At 40.4% G+C, this 15,358-nt stretch overlaps 2 protein-coding genes and 1 long non-coding RNA gene across 15 annotated transcripts; 2 read left to right on the forward strand and 1 right to left on the reverse strand.

The window, feature by feature from the left end:
• Nucleotides 1-716: 716 nt before the first annotated feature.
• On the reverse strand, nucleotides 717-2,785 carry LOC112891451 (protein NRT1/ PTR FAMILY 5.10-like). Its single transcript, XM_025958317.1, has 4 exons — nucleotides 2,595-2,785; nucleotides 2,312-2,529; nucleotides 1,746-2,221; nucleotides 717-1,661 (listed from the first exon to the last, which is right to left on the reverse strand). Exons 1-4 carry the CDS (start codon nucleotides 2,689-2,691, stop codon nucleotides 887-889), a joined length of 1,566 nt encoding a protein of 521 aa, XP_025814102.1. The 5' UTR covers nucleotides 2,692-2,785; the 3' UTR covers nucleotides 717-886.
• Nucleotides 2,786-3,517: 732 nt separating this feature from the next.
• LOC112891452 lies at nucleotides 3,518-11,706 on the forward strand. Of its 13 annotated transcripts, none has more exons than XM_025958324.1 (20): nucleotides 3,519-3,801; nucleotides 5,579-5,719; nucleotides 5,836-5,898; nucleotides 5,987-6,040; nucleotides 6,163-6,813; nucleotides 6,950-7,123; nucleotides 7,246-7,673; nucleotides 7,799-7,894; nucleotides 7,993-8,075; nucleotides 8,159-8,240; nucleotides 8,365-8,433; nucleotides 8,523-8,779; nucleotides 8,921-9,061; nucleotides 9,680-9,808; nucleotides 9,944-10,041; nucleotides 10,193-10,324; nucleotides 10,407-10,534; nucleotides 10,642-10,821; nucleotides 11,031-11,157; nucleotides 11,371-11,706. In XM_025958324.1, exons 1-7 carry the CDS (start codon nucleotides 3,772-3,774, stop codon nucleotides 7,651-7,653), a joined length of 1,521 nt encoding a protein of 506 aa, XP_025814109.1. In that variant the 5' UTR covers nucleotides 3,519-3,771; the 3' UTR covers nucleotides 7,654-7,673; nucleotides 7,799-7,894; nucleotides 7,993-8,075; nucleotides 8,159-8,240; nucleotides 8,365-8,433; nucleotides 8,523-8,779; nucleotides 8,921-9,061; nucleotides 9,680-9,808; nucleotides 9,944-10,041; nucleotides 10,193-10,324; nucleotides 10,407-10,534; nucleotides 10,642-10,821; nucleotides 11,031-11,157; nucleotides 11,371-11,706. The 13 variants fall into 13 exon arrangements, with proteins under 13 accessions (XP_025814106.1, XP_025814107.1, XP_025814111.1 ...); XM_025958318.1 differs by having other exon boundaries at nucleotides 7,993-8,041; nucleotides 8,150-8,240; nucleotides 8,362-8,433; XM_025958320.1 differs by having other exon boundaries at nucleotides 7,993-8,041; nucleotides 8,150-8,240.
• Nucleotides 11,707-12,156: 450 nt separating this feature from the next.
• Nucleotides 12,157-15,358, forward strand: LOC112891453. The gene is made up of 3 exons (XR_003228557.1): nucleotides 12,157-12,170; nucleotides 12,374-12,826; nucleotides 13,174-15,358. It is a non-coding gene; the product is annotated as an uncharacterized LOC112891453 (long non-coding RNA).

The following is a 15,358-nucleotide window of genomic DNA, read 5'->3' on the forward strand; positions in this document are numbered from 1 at the left end:
TTATTTTCTTGATATTAGACAGAAACTACAGTCCAAAAAAAAATGGCGTGCCAAGGGTCATTTAAAAATGATGATCGATGCCTTCAGCAAAAGAGTTGAAAATGAAACGCTTCTTGCCCTAACAGTTTCTCTATCACTTTATTGGTATCCTTCGCTAAGATCCCTGGTTTGCTCAGTCAAACACATGGAAAAATACCCGCAAACATTATGTTTTTCTTGTTACAAGTGTGCTTTAACACAACATTGGTGTGATACATGCAAACATTTTTAGATTATCTCCATCAGTTTCCAAATAGCCGCCTAATCCTAAAAGTCTATCATTATTGGGGTTTGGACTGCTCCAATGATACCCAATAAATCCTCAAACAAAATGACACCCAATAAACCTCTCATTCCAATTATTTTTTTTGGAGGCTCTTGAAAACCAGCTCCCCCCCCCCCCTGAAAAAAAGAAGGGAGAACCCCCTTTCCAATGGCCCACCTTCAAATCCTTCCTGTTATTGGGTGTCCACTCGCCATTGGGGTAAATGTATTATTTTGTATGAGATTATTAGAAGATTGATGTCAAAATTCAATCAAAATTTGAATATATATGCTAATTTGTCATAATTTGCTATCAAGTTCTTTGAACACACCGTTTAAACTCCTGTCCACTTTTAAATTTTAACACAGGTCCATATTGGTAAAACCATTGAAAAGGTAGAGACAATGGTGCAAGGGCAAAACATTTTTTTAATGATGACTTAACACCGTTAAATGCCCTGAACAGAGTATGGGCGCAACAAGAGTTCAGATTTGAAACGGAAAGGTGTAGCTGCAAAATTTGAAAATGAAAGAAAGTCAGTACTTGAAGTTGGAAGTACTGATTCCCTCGTAGTTTCAAACATCATAGCTCGTCTTTGCTCCTATAGACGTATCTGTTTGCGAGATGCAAGAACAGAGCGACCTCTAGAGCCGCGAGCCCCGCAAGGAGCCAGTAGAAGTAGTCGAGGTGCGCCCGATTGAGGTCGTCGGAGAACCAGCTCTCGCCCGTGCTCCTCGTCGCCCAATCGGTCGCGGACACGAGCATGCCGCTGACATAGTTCCCCACGCCAAAGATGCTCATGCACAGCGCGAGCCCGACGCTGCGGAGAGCGTCGGGGACCTGGTCGTAGAAGAACTCCTGGAGTCCAATCTCCCCCAGCACGATCGCCACACCGAGCAGGACGTACTGGGGCAACATCCACCACAGGCTCATCGGCAACGCCGCGTCCGGTTTGTCCACCAGACCCGCCTCCCTGGCGACGCGGAGCCGCCTGGCTTCAACCAGCGCCGCGACGACCATGGCGACGCCGGCGGTGGCCATCCCGGCGCCGATGCGCTGGAGCGTCGTGAGGCCCGCGTGGTGCCCCGTGACGCGCCTCGCGAAGGGCACGAACAGGCGGTCGTAGATCGGGAGCGTGGTGACCATGCTGAAGCTGAGGAAGAACTGCAGCGCCGCGGGCGGCACGACGATGCCTGTGCCCATGCCGAGGAGCCGGTCCAGCGTGCTGCCCTGCTTGGTGAACAGAGTGGAGACCTGAGCAAGGATGGCAGCGAAGATCAGGCTCGTCGCCCATATCGGCAGCAGCTTAGCGACGAATCCTTTTCCTTTGCCGTCCTCAGGTTCCCCTGCTAGAAGCCTGCGCAAATCAACAACCTCCATCACGACGAGACCTCTCCGTCCCCGTCCAGGCAAGAGAACGCAGACATTCCCGCGTGCTCACCGTTCAGTGCCGGCGGCGTCCTTGCGACGGAACACCCTCGCCGCCCACGCCCGCACGGCCTCGACGAACCGGACGTCGCCGACGTGTCGCTCCGCTCGGTACGTGGGCGTGCCGAGCAAGAAGACGGCGAGGTACAGCACCATCATGGCCCAGCACGCGCCGAACCCGACGGTCCAGCTGACGTTGTCCTCGACGTAGGTCAGCCCGGTTGTCGCGAGGCCGTAGCCACAGGAGAGGGAGAAGTGGAACCAGTTGAAGTAGGAGCTCCGGGACGCGAAGGAGCTGGGGTCTTCGCCGTCGCTCGGCGTGAACTGGTCAGCACCGAGGGCTTCCGCGCACGGCCTGTGGAAGCCTCGCGCCACCGCCAGCAGGTAGAGCGCGACGTAAAAGAAGGCGAGCTGGGCGAAGGACGGCGAGCTCGCCGCGCGAGGTTCCGGGGCTCGCAGCGTGGATGAGACCGTAAGCATTCCCAAGCTCTGTCATGGTTGCAGTTTGGTAACCGGGGTGTCAAACATGGGAGCAATTCATGAGCACGCCGGTGATCCAAAGTAATTACTAGTACTAACCAGAAGATAGAGCACGCCGGCGACGAGGACCGCCCGATACCGACCGAGCCGCGAGTCGGCGATCAGCGCGCCGGCGAGTGGCAGCACCATCTCGGTTCCGGTCCACGCGTTAGCGCTTGCGGCGGCGGCCGCCGTGGACATGCCGAGGTGGCCGGTCAGGTACATGATCAGGTTGCTCTGCACGCCGCAGAACCCGACAAGCTCCAAGAACGAGATCGCTGCAACGGTAGGGCCGAACCGATTAGCTTCGTGACAATCTGAGGCAGGATGTTCAGAAGATTACCGAGGAGGAAGCGTGCGGCGCACCAGCCGCCGCGGCCGTCGGCGGATCCGGAGCCGACGGACGGCCAAGGTCGGGGTGCAAGCTCGCCCGGCTCCATCGCTGCACCTCGGCCGGGAGTGTTTGCCGTCGGCGGCTGGCTTATGAAATGGAAGTAGCTCCGGGAGCTCAGTTGACTCGTGCCAAATGGCGAGGAAGCAAGTCGCGGATGTTTATTGGGCCGTCCGTCTTGGTGTGGCGTGCTCGCCTGCTCGGCCTCGATCTGCCTAGATTGTTTACTCGACCGCCATTATTTGTTTAGTGATGAGTCGGAGTCATATGTTATTAGTAGATACGACAATGTCGAAATGAATTTGTTGGCATCTGCTGCTAATTGTTTGGAGCTGGTGTTGCTGTGTGGTAATTGACACGCAACCTCCGGCTCGTTTATTTATCACGGCACGAAGGGTGCGTTCGTTTTCTTCTCTTTAAAGTTTAGACCCGTCACATCAAGAATCTTGCTATTTAGAAGTATTAAATAAAATCTGTTTATAAAACGTTTTGCACAGATGGATGCTAATTCGTGAGACAAATTTAATGAGCCTAATTAATCCATAATTTGCCACAGTGATGCTACAGTAATCATCCGCTAATTATGAACTAATATACCTAGTTAGATTCGTCTCGCGAATTAGCCCTAGGATTCTACAATTAGTTTTATAATTAGACTTTATTTAATACTTCTAAATGATAAGATTCTTTTTGACATGACACCTCTAAACTTTAGACCAGACGAAACGAACACAGCCTAACTCCCTATTGCCGGTTTATATATACTGCTCGACAAAGACGGGTGATTAGTGTAGAAAATGACTCGATTTGGGACGATGACCACAGTTCAAGCGGAACTGTGGCAACTGTTAAGATCGATCCGTCGTTCGGTCTGACGGTATCCATACCCGCTGCTCCGTATTCCTAATTCCTACTCCCTCCATTTCAAATTAATTATAGATTATTTTAGCAAGGAAAAATTCGGGCATTTTTAACCGCCCCCACACCTAGTTTTCTGACTGTCCGATTTTACTTTGTGATCTGTGCGCCTTCCTGGCCATCGCGTGGTCATAGCGGCCGCTGGCGCAACTGCCATTTTCGTTTTCGCTTTTGTTTTTCCGCTATTTTTTCTCATTCCCCTTCCGCTCAGATGCGTCGCGGTCTTCCAGGAAGCGGAAAGGTTAGTCACGATGATTTTGCTCCTCGTGTTCCCCCATCTTTTCGATTTTCTTCTCTGAATGGATGGGGTGCGTAGATCTGAATTTGTTTGCCTGTTCATCATTCATGTGCTGGATTTTGATGCTCTGAAGTAATCTAGATGAATACCCCATCCCATCATCATTCTGATTTCTTCTCTGAATCGAGTTGGGGGGGGGGGGGGGTTGCATAGGTCTGAATTTATTTGCCCGTTCATCATTCGTGTGCTGTATTTTGATGGTCTGAAGTAATCTAGCTGAGTACCCCATCCCATCATCTTTCTGATTTCTTCTCTGAATCGAGTGGGGGTTCGTTTGCTTGTTCATCATTCACACGCGAGATTTTTGATGCTCTGAAGTAATCTAGCGTTTTTTGGCCATCAGTTCGATCTGTGAATCCCCACGTTTTTTGCCTGTAGTATCTTATTCTACTGCTGCCAGATTCTAGGTTTCATATTCATGTGCACAGAAATGGAGTAACCAGTTCGTGTCTAGCGTTTCAATTTGGTTTCGTATTTTAGGGGTGATGCATGGCGTATTCATGTCCAGGTTTATGAGCTACAGTTTTCCAATGGCGATTTTCTACTGCTGTCTGTTTTGACATCTGGATCCCCATTTTCGGTTCACTGACTCACCCCTTTCATCTGTGCGTAAAAATCTATATGCAAATTTTGAGTATATGAGTGTGTGTTAGTATGTCATTTTGGAACTCGAAATCAGGCGTATTATATGGTGATTTTGATGCTGATACAGGTTATTCTATAATTTTGAACTCGAAATCCGGCATATTATATGGCGAATTTGATGCTGATAGAGGTTATTCTATAGCTGTTTCTTAATTCTCTCAGCACTTCTAGGATGTAGTGGATGAATTTGAAGCATACCTCTGTTCCTTGTTTAGCTGCACAGCTAGTCTGCCACGGACACTAGCATATCCTAAATGATATATAGCAAGCGGGGTAAACTGTTTAGTTGCTCATCATTTTATTTTTTAGTATGATTTTTTATGTATAGCTCTGTTTGTGATAATTTGATATGAACTGTTTTTTCAAGTATACATCATCTGATTGCTTGAAGGGTGGGAGAACTGATCTTATAGTTTTTTTTAGCATGATCCTTCTTTTTTGGTATAGCATCGGATTGGTTTTCATCAAATGGATATTTTCACTTTGGAAAGTTGCCTGGACTATTTATGTTATGGATCAGTCTCTTGTGCAAATTACAGCTCTCGAAGCTTACTCAGTGTTAAAAAGTGACTAAACTCAGGGCTGACCATGGGTTATACTGTGTGTATTTTTTGTCATGGTTATTGATCGGATTACATTGGCACAGTTTTTTATATCAAGTTATATTCTCATGGCTGCTGTCCAAGGTTTTCTGAAGTCAAGATATAATTCGGGGATGAAGCAAAACTTTACGATTGGTTGCTCCCATGTGGTTCCATTCTTTTTTTCTGTTAAGGCTTCTACTGTCGCCTTAGCAATTTCAAAAGGCTAGTATAAGCACTTGGGTTCTGTCAGGGTAGGGGAAAGAGGGGGAGGAGATGGAGGAGTGGGTACATGGATAATCAATAAATTTAATGTATAATTGGATTGTGTATTATTCTTTTTATTTTTGATAATGTGATCAGATATTTATATCAATGTAATCAGATTTGTATATTTCCTTTTTTGTGTCTAATGTAAATTTTACGTGTCCAATATATCTGCTAATATAATTTTTTTTCATATCTACTGTATGTAATTGATTGCAAATAACTAGATGGCTCGGAAGAGGCCAAGGATTTTTGCAGATGCATTTGTAAGTGATGACTCAGGAGGAAGCGATTACGAAGTTGATGAACATGAGATACCTAATGATCACATTGGTGGGGTTAGTTTTTCTGAAGAAGAAAATGATGATGTGAGTAAATTTGCCTATGTACATTAATTTGCTTGTTTCCTTTTTTATTTTTTGGGTCAATGCGAATGTTGTGTGTTGGAATAAATAACTATATTTTCTTATTTCTAATTCATCAGGGTTCAAACTCCAGTGACTCTGAAGTCTTGAAATCTGCTTTGTACCAAAAGTACAAGGAACAGGTAAATGAATTAGCCCCCAAGAGTTATCATTTGTGCTGAAATTATTTTTATTAGGAAGTCTAAGTTCGTTTCATGTTTTCTGCTACAGTATAATAAAGTAAAAAAGATCGAGAAGGAAATGCTAAGAGCACTCAATCATGAGGTTAGCTTTGTATATTTTAAAATTTTTGCTATACTCCCTCATTCAAAATATGCTTTTCTTTTGTTGTCTGCGTTGCTGCTTCGCCCTTTTTTAATATAGAATTTTTCCTCTTTGTAATGTAGGATAAAAGGGCTAAACCAGTTATTGAGAAGAAGAAAGATGCTTTTACGAGATTCTCAGCTTCTTATTTCTCCAAGGTCATTGATTCGCTTGATGAGAACAAAAGATCTATCATTGAGAAGCATGGATTCGGTTCCCTAATTGAGTTTGACAAATGTTTTGTCCCAAACAAATTTGCTATGTGGGTCGCTCAGCCGATTGATTATAGATCTGGGGATATCATAGTTAAGGACAAAGTTATCTCTCTGATAGAGGATGCTGTGCATTATGTCCTTGACCTACCCATGGGCTGCATCGAGTTCCCAATCGATTACTCTTCCGGAAAGTCTCGTCTACTATCTCAGTTTAACCTTCAATCACTGCCACCAGCAAAATACTTTGGAGATATGCTGATCGATAAGAAGCCAGTAATGGATGAAGAAGCAGTCACCTGTTTCCTGATTGTTGCTCTAAATTGCTTTCCGTGCCCAAATTGTTCAGTAACTCCATCAAACCGATACCTTGGTATTTTTGAAGATATCAATAATGTACGCAAGTACAACTGGTGTAGTTTTGTCAGGTCATGGCTTCTTGAGCGTATTAAATCATTCAACAAGACTAAATTTTCTGCTGATGACCCTCCGTCGTTAGGGGGTTGCTTGTATCTTATTGCTGTAAGTGATCATATATAGAATCTCTTTCTTTTTTCTGTTCAATACAACATAAAAAATTATGCTATACTGTTTTTTGGTTGGTTTTGGCTTTTCCATATTTTTTATCTGATAAACAATACATGGCATGATGATGCAGGTAATGTACCTTGATTTTGTTAATTGCAATGCCCGTCAACCCTCATTACAAATCCCTCGGATTTTGGTTTGGAAAGGAACTATGCTAAGGGATTTCTCAGATCTTGATCTTGTCTCAACTGGTGTGTACGGATTCAGACCATTATTAGAAATTTCAGCTACTTGCTATTCTAAGGTCCGTTCCCCCATCCCAGCTGCCATCCATCAATATATCTTTTCATGTTTTATATTTCTTTAGTCTATATTGTCCCTTCACAACTTGTTGGTAAAATCCGATTTTTTCCCATCATATTCCAGCAATCAATATTTCTGCACACTTCAGCCTCTTCTGCATCCATGAATTCTGAGTTCAAGAACAAACTTGATGAGTACTCGCAATGCAAGCTTCCCGAAAAGCTTAAGACGGGCATTTGCAAAGCGATCGAAGAGCATTGTTTCAACTCATCTCTATCTGTCAACATGGATATAACTTCACTTGCAAGTCTTTCTAGTGATTTGGAACAAACATTTTCCACTTTGCTTGAGCATGTCTACTCTGTTGATTCTAGGAGCATGATGTTGGTATTGAAAGTTATCGGTTTGATTGCTGAAAACGGTCCAGCTGTGTCAGAAGCCAGTCACCAAACATCTGAGCAAAACACTACACCTGAATCTGATGTTAGAAATTACTCTACCCCCCACATGCGAGGAGCTCAAACAGTTTGAACAATAATGATATTTGTCAGGTTAGAAACTATATCAAACAGTCCTACTTTCTTCTCCCATCACCTTTTTTTTCCATGTGTTTCGGTATATACATTTTGATTTTTATGCATGCACCATTTTCTTTCCTCCTTTTTTTGTAAAGCAGAGTCCTGCCACCATGGTACCAGATGGTTCAATTAATCGCCAATGCACTAAATCTAGACAAGTCAAATTTAGTAGCTCTAATCCCACACCTACAAGGGTATGTGTATTTTTTCACAAATTACTTATCTGAATTACTGAACCATATTTTTTCCAAAGTCATTTTTTCACATGTTCCTCCATTATCTTTTCTTGTAGATGGTAGTACAAGATAACAGTCATGACATGAACAATATATATAGCCAAGGTTTAGTAGTCCCCCCTGATGTGCAAACTTCCAAGTATTTTTTCTTTAAATTATCACAACCATGATATTAGTGTTTTTAATGTTTTATGTTTATTTATGACCTATCAGTTACACCAGGTTTTGAGTCTGCAATGGCTCACGAGGCATCAAGAGTTGAACAGCAGTTTGGGATGCATAGGTTTCAGGTTTCAGGTTTCAGGTCAGAATCAGTTTGACACATCTTTTTACTTTTTTTAGTAATAATTTTTTTATAAACATTTAACTCATGATGATCATTTGTTTTTCTATTACCATACCGTATTTCTTCATTTTTCTTTCAGCAGAAACACCAACAGGCCCTATGGGTTCTACTTCTAAATTCATCATACCCTCATCAGGGTATCCCCCCAACAGTTAGTCACGATCTGCCCATTTGCCATTAATAGTTTTATATAATATGCTTATTTTCTATTAATGTGGTTTTACTCACCTCATAACACAGTACTTCCGAGAATTGTGCTGGGCAAACATAAGTCAAGGTCCAATCTGATTAAGGGGTTTAAATCTCAGACTGACGTAGACAAACTAAGGGAACCAGATTGTGAAATAATCGATGATTGTGATAGCCCTAAAAAGTCCAACAAGAAAACTGTTACATTTGCTGGTTTGAATGACCAGAATGATGTCACCAGTTTAGAGGATGATAATGAATATGTTCCAGATTCTATATCCCCATCACAAGCACCGTCTCAAGGACAGGTACCCTGATTTTATCTTTCTGTTTCCAACTTTTGTTCCTTTTTCTATTCCATTTCTCATGAAGATCTATGTGTATATATATATTACGTCACTGCCCTTTTCTCTTTTAGTTATTTTTAATTTCTCTTTTACATGCATCAGCACCACGTTCTTCCAAGTACTGTTATCTACACCCAGGACTACAACAAAAGGCTTACACCAGAACTTGGAAAACCTTTGAAGGCTCCTGCTGCAAAGTGTATTCGCATGCAAGATAAGCAAGCTGGACCTAGACACCATATAGTATGTGCTTTTTTTCTAACATCATTTATTTTTTATTATAGCTATCTGTGCACCAATTTTTTTTTTGAATAAAATAGTCAGGAATCACCCGAAGTCCAATATATTGATGAAAGAACTCTAACAGCAAAACTGAAAGCAATGAGCAAGAAATCTGATTGCATGTACAACTTAAATCTGAACCATGATGCTAGTAACTCGAGATCAATAACTCAATCGCTCCATCGTTCTCAAGATAGTTCTTCAGCGTTTGTCATTAGGAATTCCTCCACCGGTGGTAAAGTTCCTCATTATGGTCCCCGGAGAGTTGTAATTCCTAACCAGATTTACGCAGGACAATTTGAGAATGATAGACCGAGATTTCACTGCAATCAATCTGAGATTCAGAATTATCAAGCTATATGCCGCCTTGCAGATTAAAAAGACTCATGAGAGTATGCCATAACATTGCTTTACCTTTTCTTTTGCTATTATGTTATAATCTTTTTCTTTTTCATTATTTAAATCAAATTGCAGTAGTTCTATATATCTATGTGTGTTCTGGTCGCAACATTATTTTTACATTACACATATTATTTTCCATATCTTTTCGGACTAGCCTTCACGCTGTTGATATTCAAGGAGTGCATTGTACATTTAAATCTTTTGGAGATTCCATGAAGCCTGGAGGTGTTGTCAGTAACTTTGTAATATCTGTGTTCATCCGCCATCTAAACAAGAAACCAAATGGACATCCAGATATCTCCAAAAGTCAGTACTTTTTCTCAAACATAGGAATGAGTATACAATATTTGTATTCTATAGAGTTTCACATTTTTTCATGGTACTTTTCATTTTTATTTTCAAACTAAGTTAATTGTTCCATTCTTTTCTAATTTTTTGTAGGAGAACCTGCTAGCAGATCCAGATGAAGCAAGCGAGTACACTTTGTCTCGTGCTTTCAGAGGATCCAAGAAAGCGCGCCCCTATACAAATGTGATATGGTATATATAAATGTCTTTCATTTATATATCCTTTTTTATAAATATGAATTTTTGCAATAATAACAGATGTTAGATATTTTTTACTTTTTAAGTACTGAATCAGTCTAAGTATATATAACATTTCTTTGCAATATTCTTTTACCATACACAGTTATTCTATCCCATCCTATTCGAGAGACACTGGTTTGTCTTTGTCGTTGACATAAAAGACAAACTCTGAGTCTTTCTGGACTCATACTACGCGAAAGGTGATGAGTATCAACGTCATGTGAGAGAACGTCTAGTAAGTATCCTTATCATATTTTTTATTTTTTCTTTTTTATGGTTTTTGCAATGTGAAATTGATGATATGTATGTTTTCTTAGATCCCATACTTTCAAGTGAATTGGGACAGATACATGGTATATGGACCTGACGAAGATCCTGTCAATATGAATTTTGATGAATTTGAAGCAGTCTACCCAACAGTGCCATATCAAGGCTATGATAATTTGTAAGATTGTAATCAATCACACACACATCTTTTCTCGTCATGCCTCTGTAAACTGTTTGTTCAAATTTTTACATATTCTTACATTCTATATTTTTTTTCCATTAAAGGGTTGACTGTGGCATATTCACCATGATGTTCTTGGAGTACTGGGCATCCCCAAGAACTCTGATGACTAATATATTTGACATTGAAGATATCCATAGAATTAGAATCAAGATTGCAAATGAGATGATGTTCCAGCCAACAACAATGGTGTCAAGCGGATAGTTACATCTTACAGAGAAGAGGTAATAGTTTTTATTTTTTTTCAAAAAGTGTGACAGTTCCCTCTCTCTCTTTTTACAGTAGTAAATGAATCGTAAAATTTTGTAATTTATAGCTTAAATCTAGATACTTGATGATGTATGAGCTTTTTTCATACTGCATTTTTTGTATCAACTGTTGTTAGCACACAACATTTTAACTGAAATTATTTTTTTCTCTCCCTCCTCTGTAGGATGATGACAACTAGTATTTAAAGCATTAGGAACTGCAAGAAAAGGATAGCACTCGCAGGATGATGACAACTAGTATTTAAAGCATTAGGAACTGCAAGAAAAGGATAGCACTCGCATAGAAAAGAGGTATGTACATGTTTTTTATTTTTCCAGAAGTACGATAGTGCCACACCTTTTTTCTAACTGTCCATTTTTTTGTAATCTACAACGTAGACCTTGGATAGTTGATGATGTATTAGCTTTTCTTTTTTTCATAATGCAATTGTGATGAGCATTTTATTTTTTCAACAACAATTTTAATTTTAGAGCATCATTCTCTCTACTTTTTCTACACTGCAGGATGAATGACAACTAGCGCTCAAATCTGCTGGAAATAAAAGGGAAAGATGGCAGACCATGTTGAAGCTGTTTTCATGTTGTTTTTCAATAGCATGTCTAGATATATAGGAACAAAATAAAGTCGTAGTATCTCAGAGACATGATCCAGAATTACATGTAATAGGATAGAAAAAAACACGTGCAAACACCCTTTTTTGCTGTCATAATGTTTTGATAGATAAGTACTCCACTACTTTTGTTAAAGTTGAAAGCATCTACTAATTTTCCTATGGAGTTTCCTGCACTTTTTCTCCTCTGTTGTGCTGATTATGCACTAAAACACACCGTCTTTATTGAGTTATTGTGTCCTTTCTTCTCTTCTTTTTTTCCTTCCCCTGAGGACCTACAACAAACATGCACAAGGTGATGTCAATATATTTTTTTTCTCTCCCCTGAGGACCTGGTGTTAAAAATTGGTGACAAGAGCGGAATTTTTTTTTTCTATACTTACTCGACGATTGATTACTGGTTTTCTTTGACATCCTTTTAGCTTTTGCTTCTTTAGCTGCAGCTTCTTTAGCCATCTTTTTCTTGATTTTTTCAACTATACCTTTCAGCCTTTTTGGTTTGCAAGGCCTGCCTTTGCCTTTTTCCCTATCAGGAGCAACCACATCTTCTATGCCGTCAGAATTGTTGTTTGCATCATCTTCATGGTTTTCATCTGCAGGTATGCTAAATGTTGCTTCCACATTACAATCATCATCAGGAGTATCCAACATCTTATCAAGCTCAATCTCAAGCCTGGAGAATTCCTGCATAAGGTATTGTTGTGTCTTGTCTTTTTTGCTGCTTTTGAATTGAGCACCGCTGATTTTCTAGACAACATGTTAAATCTCAATAGCTCATGTGTCTTTGTTGAGTCCAACCTCCTGTGTATGACCATCTTCATATCGTTTTTCCTCCAGCGGTCAAGTAAATATTTGCCTGGAATTTCACTAATAACCTCTTCAACTATGACTTTCAGGATGTGTGAGCACAGAATTCCATCTTTCTGGAACTTACAGCATATGCAGTTAAAGTCTTTGTTCTCAAGATTAGTCATCACAATGTATTTTCTGGGTCTATGTTGTTTTTCTACTATGGATGGTTTAGGATAAACCTCGTACACCTTCCCCACCTCCAAACACCTGTAGCTGAATCTTGTTGTGGCTTCGATCTCTCTCTGAAATTTGCTGAATATTTTCCTATTATACATTTCCATTCCCTGTTTTTCAACATAATAACTGCTCCACAACTCCTTGGGTTGTATCTTCAAATCTCTCTGCACTATCTATTGTATTGACTATTCTTTGGTATTCTTTCAGGAAGCTTATTATACTGTATGTCGGCCCCACATTATCCTTGAACCTGGAGTTGGCCCCTTCACTCCTTGCAGTGCTATGTAGAAATGGGCAGAAGTTTTCTTTAAAGAATACAGGTACAAACCTTTCTCGCATCTACCACATCTTTGTGAAATATTTATTTTTCTCAAGCTTGTAGTCTGCAATCATTTTCCTCCACAGAACCTCAAATTCCTCTTGTGTCAGTGAATAGTTGACAACATCTTCAAATTCTTCACACAACTTTTCATTTCTACCAAAGCACCTCAAGTTTTTGTCATAGCATTTCTTCTTAATGTGGAACAAGCAGTTTCTATGTACTGCACGAGGGAATACTTTTTTTATTGCTGCCCGCATAGCACAATCTTGATCCGTTATTATTGTCTTGGGATGCTCCCCCCCATTGCTTCAAGGAACGTTTCAAATACCTATTTGAATGTTTCAGTTGTCTCACCTGCTAGGAACGCACAGCCAAACAAGCAACTCTGTCCATGGCCTGTAACACCAACAAAAGGAGCAAAAGGCAAGTTGTACCTGTTTGTCATGACTGTAGTGTCAAAGCTGACTAGGTCTCCATATTCAGCATAATATTCTATGGATGAAGAATCACAGCAAAATATGTTTTTCAGTTTCTTGTCTTCATCAAGATCAAATTTATAGAAGAATGATAGGTCTTCTTTTTTCTTTTTTCTGAAGAATTTCAATACTTGTGTGAGATCATTCCCAGTAACTTGTCTGTTAATCTTTGTTCTGAAATTGCTGACTGCTTTCTTGTCACAAGGATTAGCTGTCACACCTCCTCTTAATGTCAACAATATGGCTACCATTTTCCTTGTAGGAATGTTGTTCTCATTGAGTGTATGTATCAAGGACTTTTCTATTTCAGTCGTACCTGTGCCCACTGAATAGCTCATTTCTTGACCCAGGACTAAGAGGGTGATTGTGATCAAGGTCCAATCTTGTAATCTTCCAAAATCCATTCACTTAACTACCATAACCACATGGCAATCAGTTTTGATTTCTATGTTTATGTTCCTTTTCAACACCCTGACTGCATTGCCACCATACTGATTTTGCTGAACATCTTTCTTAATTCTTACTACTTTCTATAGTTTTTGCAGCAGGCTTGCCATGTTTGCTGCATTTCATTTCCTGCTTCACGATCTCATTGTTCCTTTTTCTACTCGTAGTTCTGACAAAATGTGTCACATTCACAGTGAACCCAGCAAGATAAGCATAGAAGTTGAAGTAGTGGTGAGCATCCTCTCTACTCTTGAACTCTTGTCCAGTTTGTAGGGTGTATATGCTATTCAAGTCTGCATTGTTACCCTCTGAAGCTGCCACCAACTCTGTCTGTATGAACGAGTCCACATCATCCTCTGTGAATTCTCTACTCCCGTACCTTTCATCTTGGTTGGTGTCTTCAACCTCTATACCTTGTATAGTAAGTTCTGTCGTGATTGCATCTGCAATTATTGTGTGTGCAGTATCAGCCTGCAAAAACTTGCAGCCATCTGAAGATTCTGGAACCTGTGCAATTCGTATAAAGAATCAATAACACTTTTTGACATTTAAATTTTTTCAGAATAAGTATATAAGTATATTTTTCCATTCCTTACGCACATGCTCCACATGTAGGCCATCAAAGATATCAAGCTGCCGGTTTGTGTCATAATCTCCACCCTCAATATGCTCATCATCAATCTGGTCATTATGTACCTGTGCTTTTGGATTGTTAGTTTTCAAAAATAAACCCAAGTATATAACCAATACAAATTTCTTAAACTTAGTAACAACACCTCATTGTTTGTGATAGAGTTGCTTGCAGTGTCTGTGTCTGTGTCTGCGTCGAGGCTTGCCTCCAAATTAAAATTATTGTCCTGAAAGTATATCACTTTATTTGCATCTTTCTTGCAATTAATTGCACAAATTTGCAAGTATTGTTATTTCAAGATTCCAGTACAGAGGTAAACATGGTTTTTCTTTCTTTTTATTTTTCCCGACCTGGTTAATGGGCACTCCTGTCAACATCTCAGTAAAAGACTGACCATAAACCTGTAAGCAAATATTTTATATGATTCCTTGTTTTCTTCCAATCAGAGATAATGTGCGAGGATGTTCAAAGGAAGGGGGAGTGATATGCAAAAGAAAAAAAGGTAGCTTACTTGCAACTCTGCATCAAGGCTAGCACCCTCTTGTGAACCAGTGATCTTATTTAATATCTCTGTATATGTGCCTTGAATATCTCCCTGTCAGAAAAATAGCCAGTTTCTCTTTTTTCTTCTTTTCACATGTACTATTCTTTTAAATGCAAAAATAAATATATGTAGTTTTAAATTTATAATAGAAACTTATACACAACAGTCCAGGGTGTATTCCAGAAATCTGGCTCCACCTCTATCCTTCCCATAGAATGAACCTGTAAATATGGGGGAAGAGAAAATTAGTGTGATGTGAATTCTTTATCTTTTTGTGCGCGGAGGTATATATTATCTACACAGAATCGTTTGAATTATTCCGGCTCAAGTGCGCAGATCATTGCTGTACAGGCGATATGACCTCAACGCACTTCAAACGAAATAACCCAATGGTCTGTTGGGTAACGTCCCGATGAAACCACCGGATTCCGG

This window comes from Panicum hallii, chromosome 5 (assembly GCF_002211085.1).
Source record: "Panicum hallii strain FIL2 chromosome 5, PHallii_v3.1, whole genome shotgun sequence".
NCBI lineage: Eukaryota > Viridiplantae > Streptophyta > Magnoliopsida > Poales > Poaceae > Panicum > Panicum hallii.

What these genes read in the sequence shown, in the direction of transcription:
- LOC112891451 (XM_025958317.1), bottom strand. Translation starts at nt 2,691, where the DNA reads ATGGAGCCGGGCGAGCTTGCACCCCGACCTTGGCCGTCCGTCGGCTCC. An exon ending in CGCCGCACGCTTCCTCCTCG is followed by an intron (nt 2,530 to 2,594) that starts GTAATCTTCTGA and finishes CTACCGTTGCAG; the next exon opens with CGATCTCGTTCTTGGAGCTT. An exon ending in GACGCCGCCGGCACTGAACG is followed by an intron (nt 1,662 to 1,745) that starts GTGAGCACGCGG and finishes TGATTTGCGCAG; the next exon opens with GCTTCTAGCAGGGGAACCTG.
- LOC112891452 (XM_025958321.1), top strand. Translation starts at nt 3,772, where the DNA reads ATGCGTCGCGGTCTTCCAGGAAGCGGAAAG. An exon ending in TAAGAGCACTCAATCATGAG is followed by an intron (nt 6,041 to 6,162) that starts GTTAGCTTTGTA and finishes TTTGTAATGTAG; the next exon opens with GATAAAAGGGCTAAACCAGT. An exon ending in GTTGCTTGTATCTTATTGCT is followed by an intron (nt 6,814 to 6,949) that starts GTAAGTGATCAT and finishes ATGATGATGCAG; the next exon opens with GTAATGTACCTTGATTTTGT.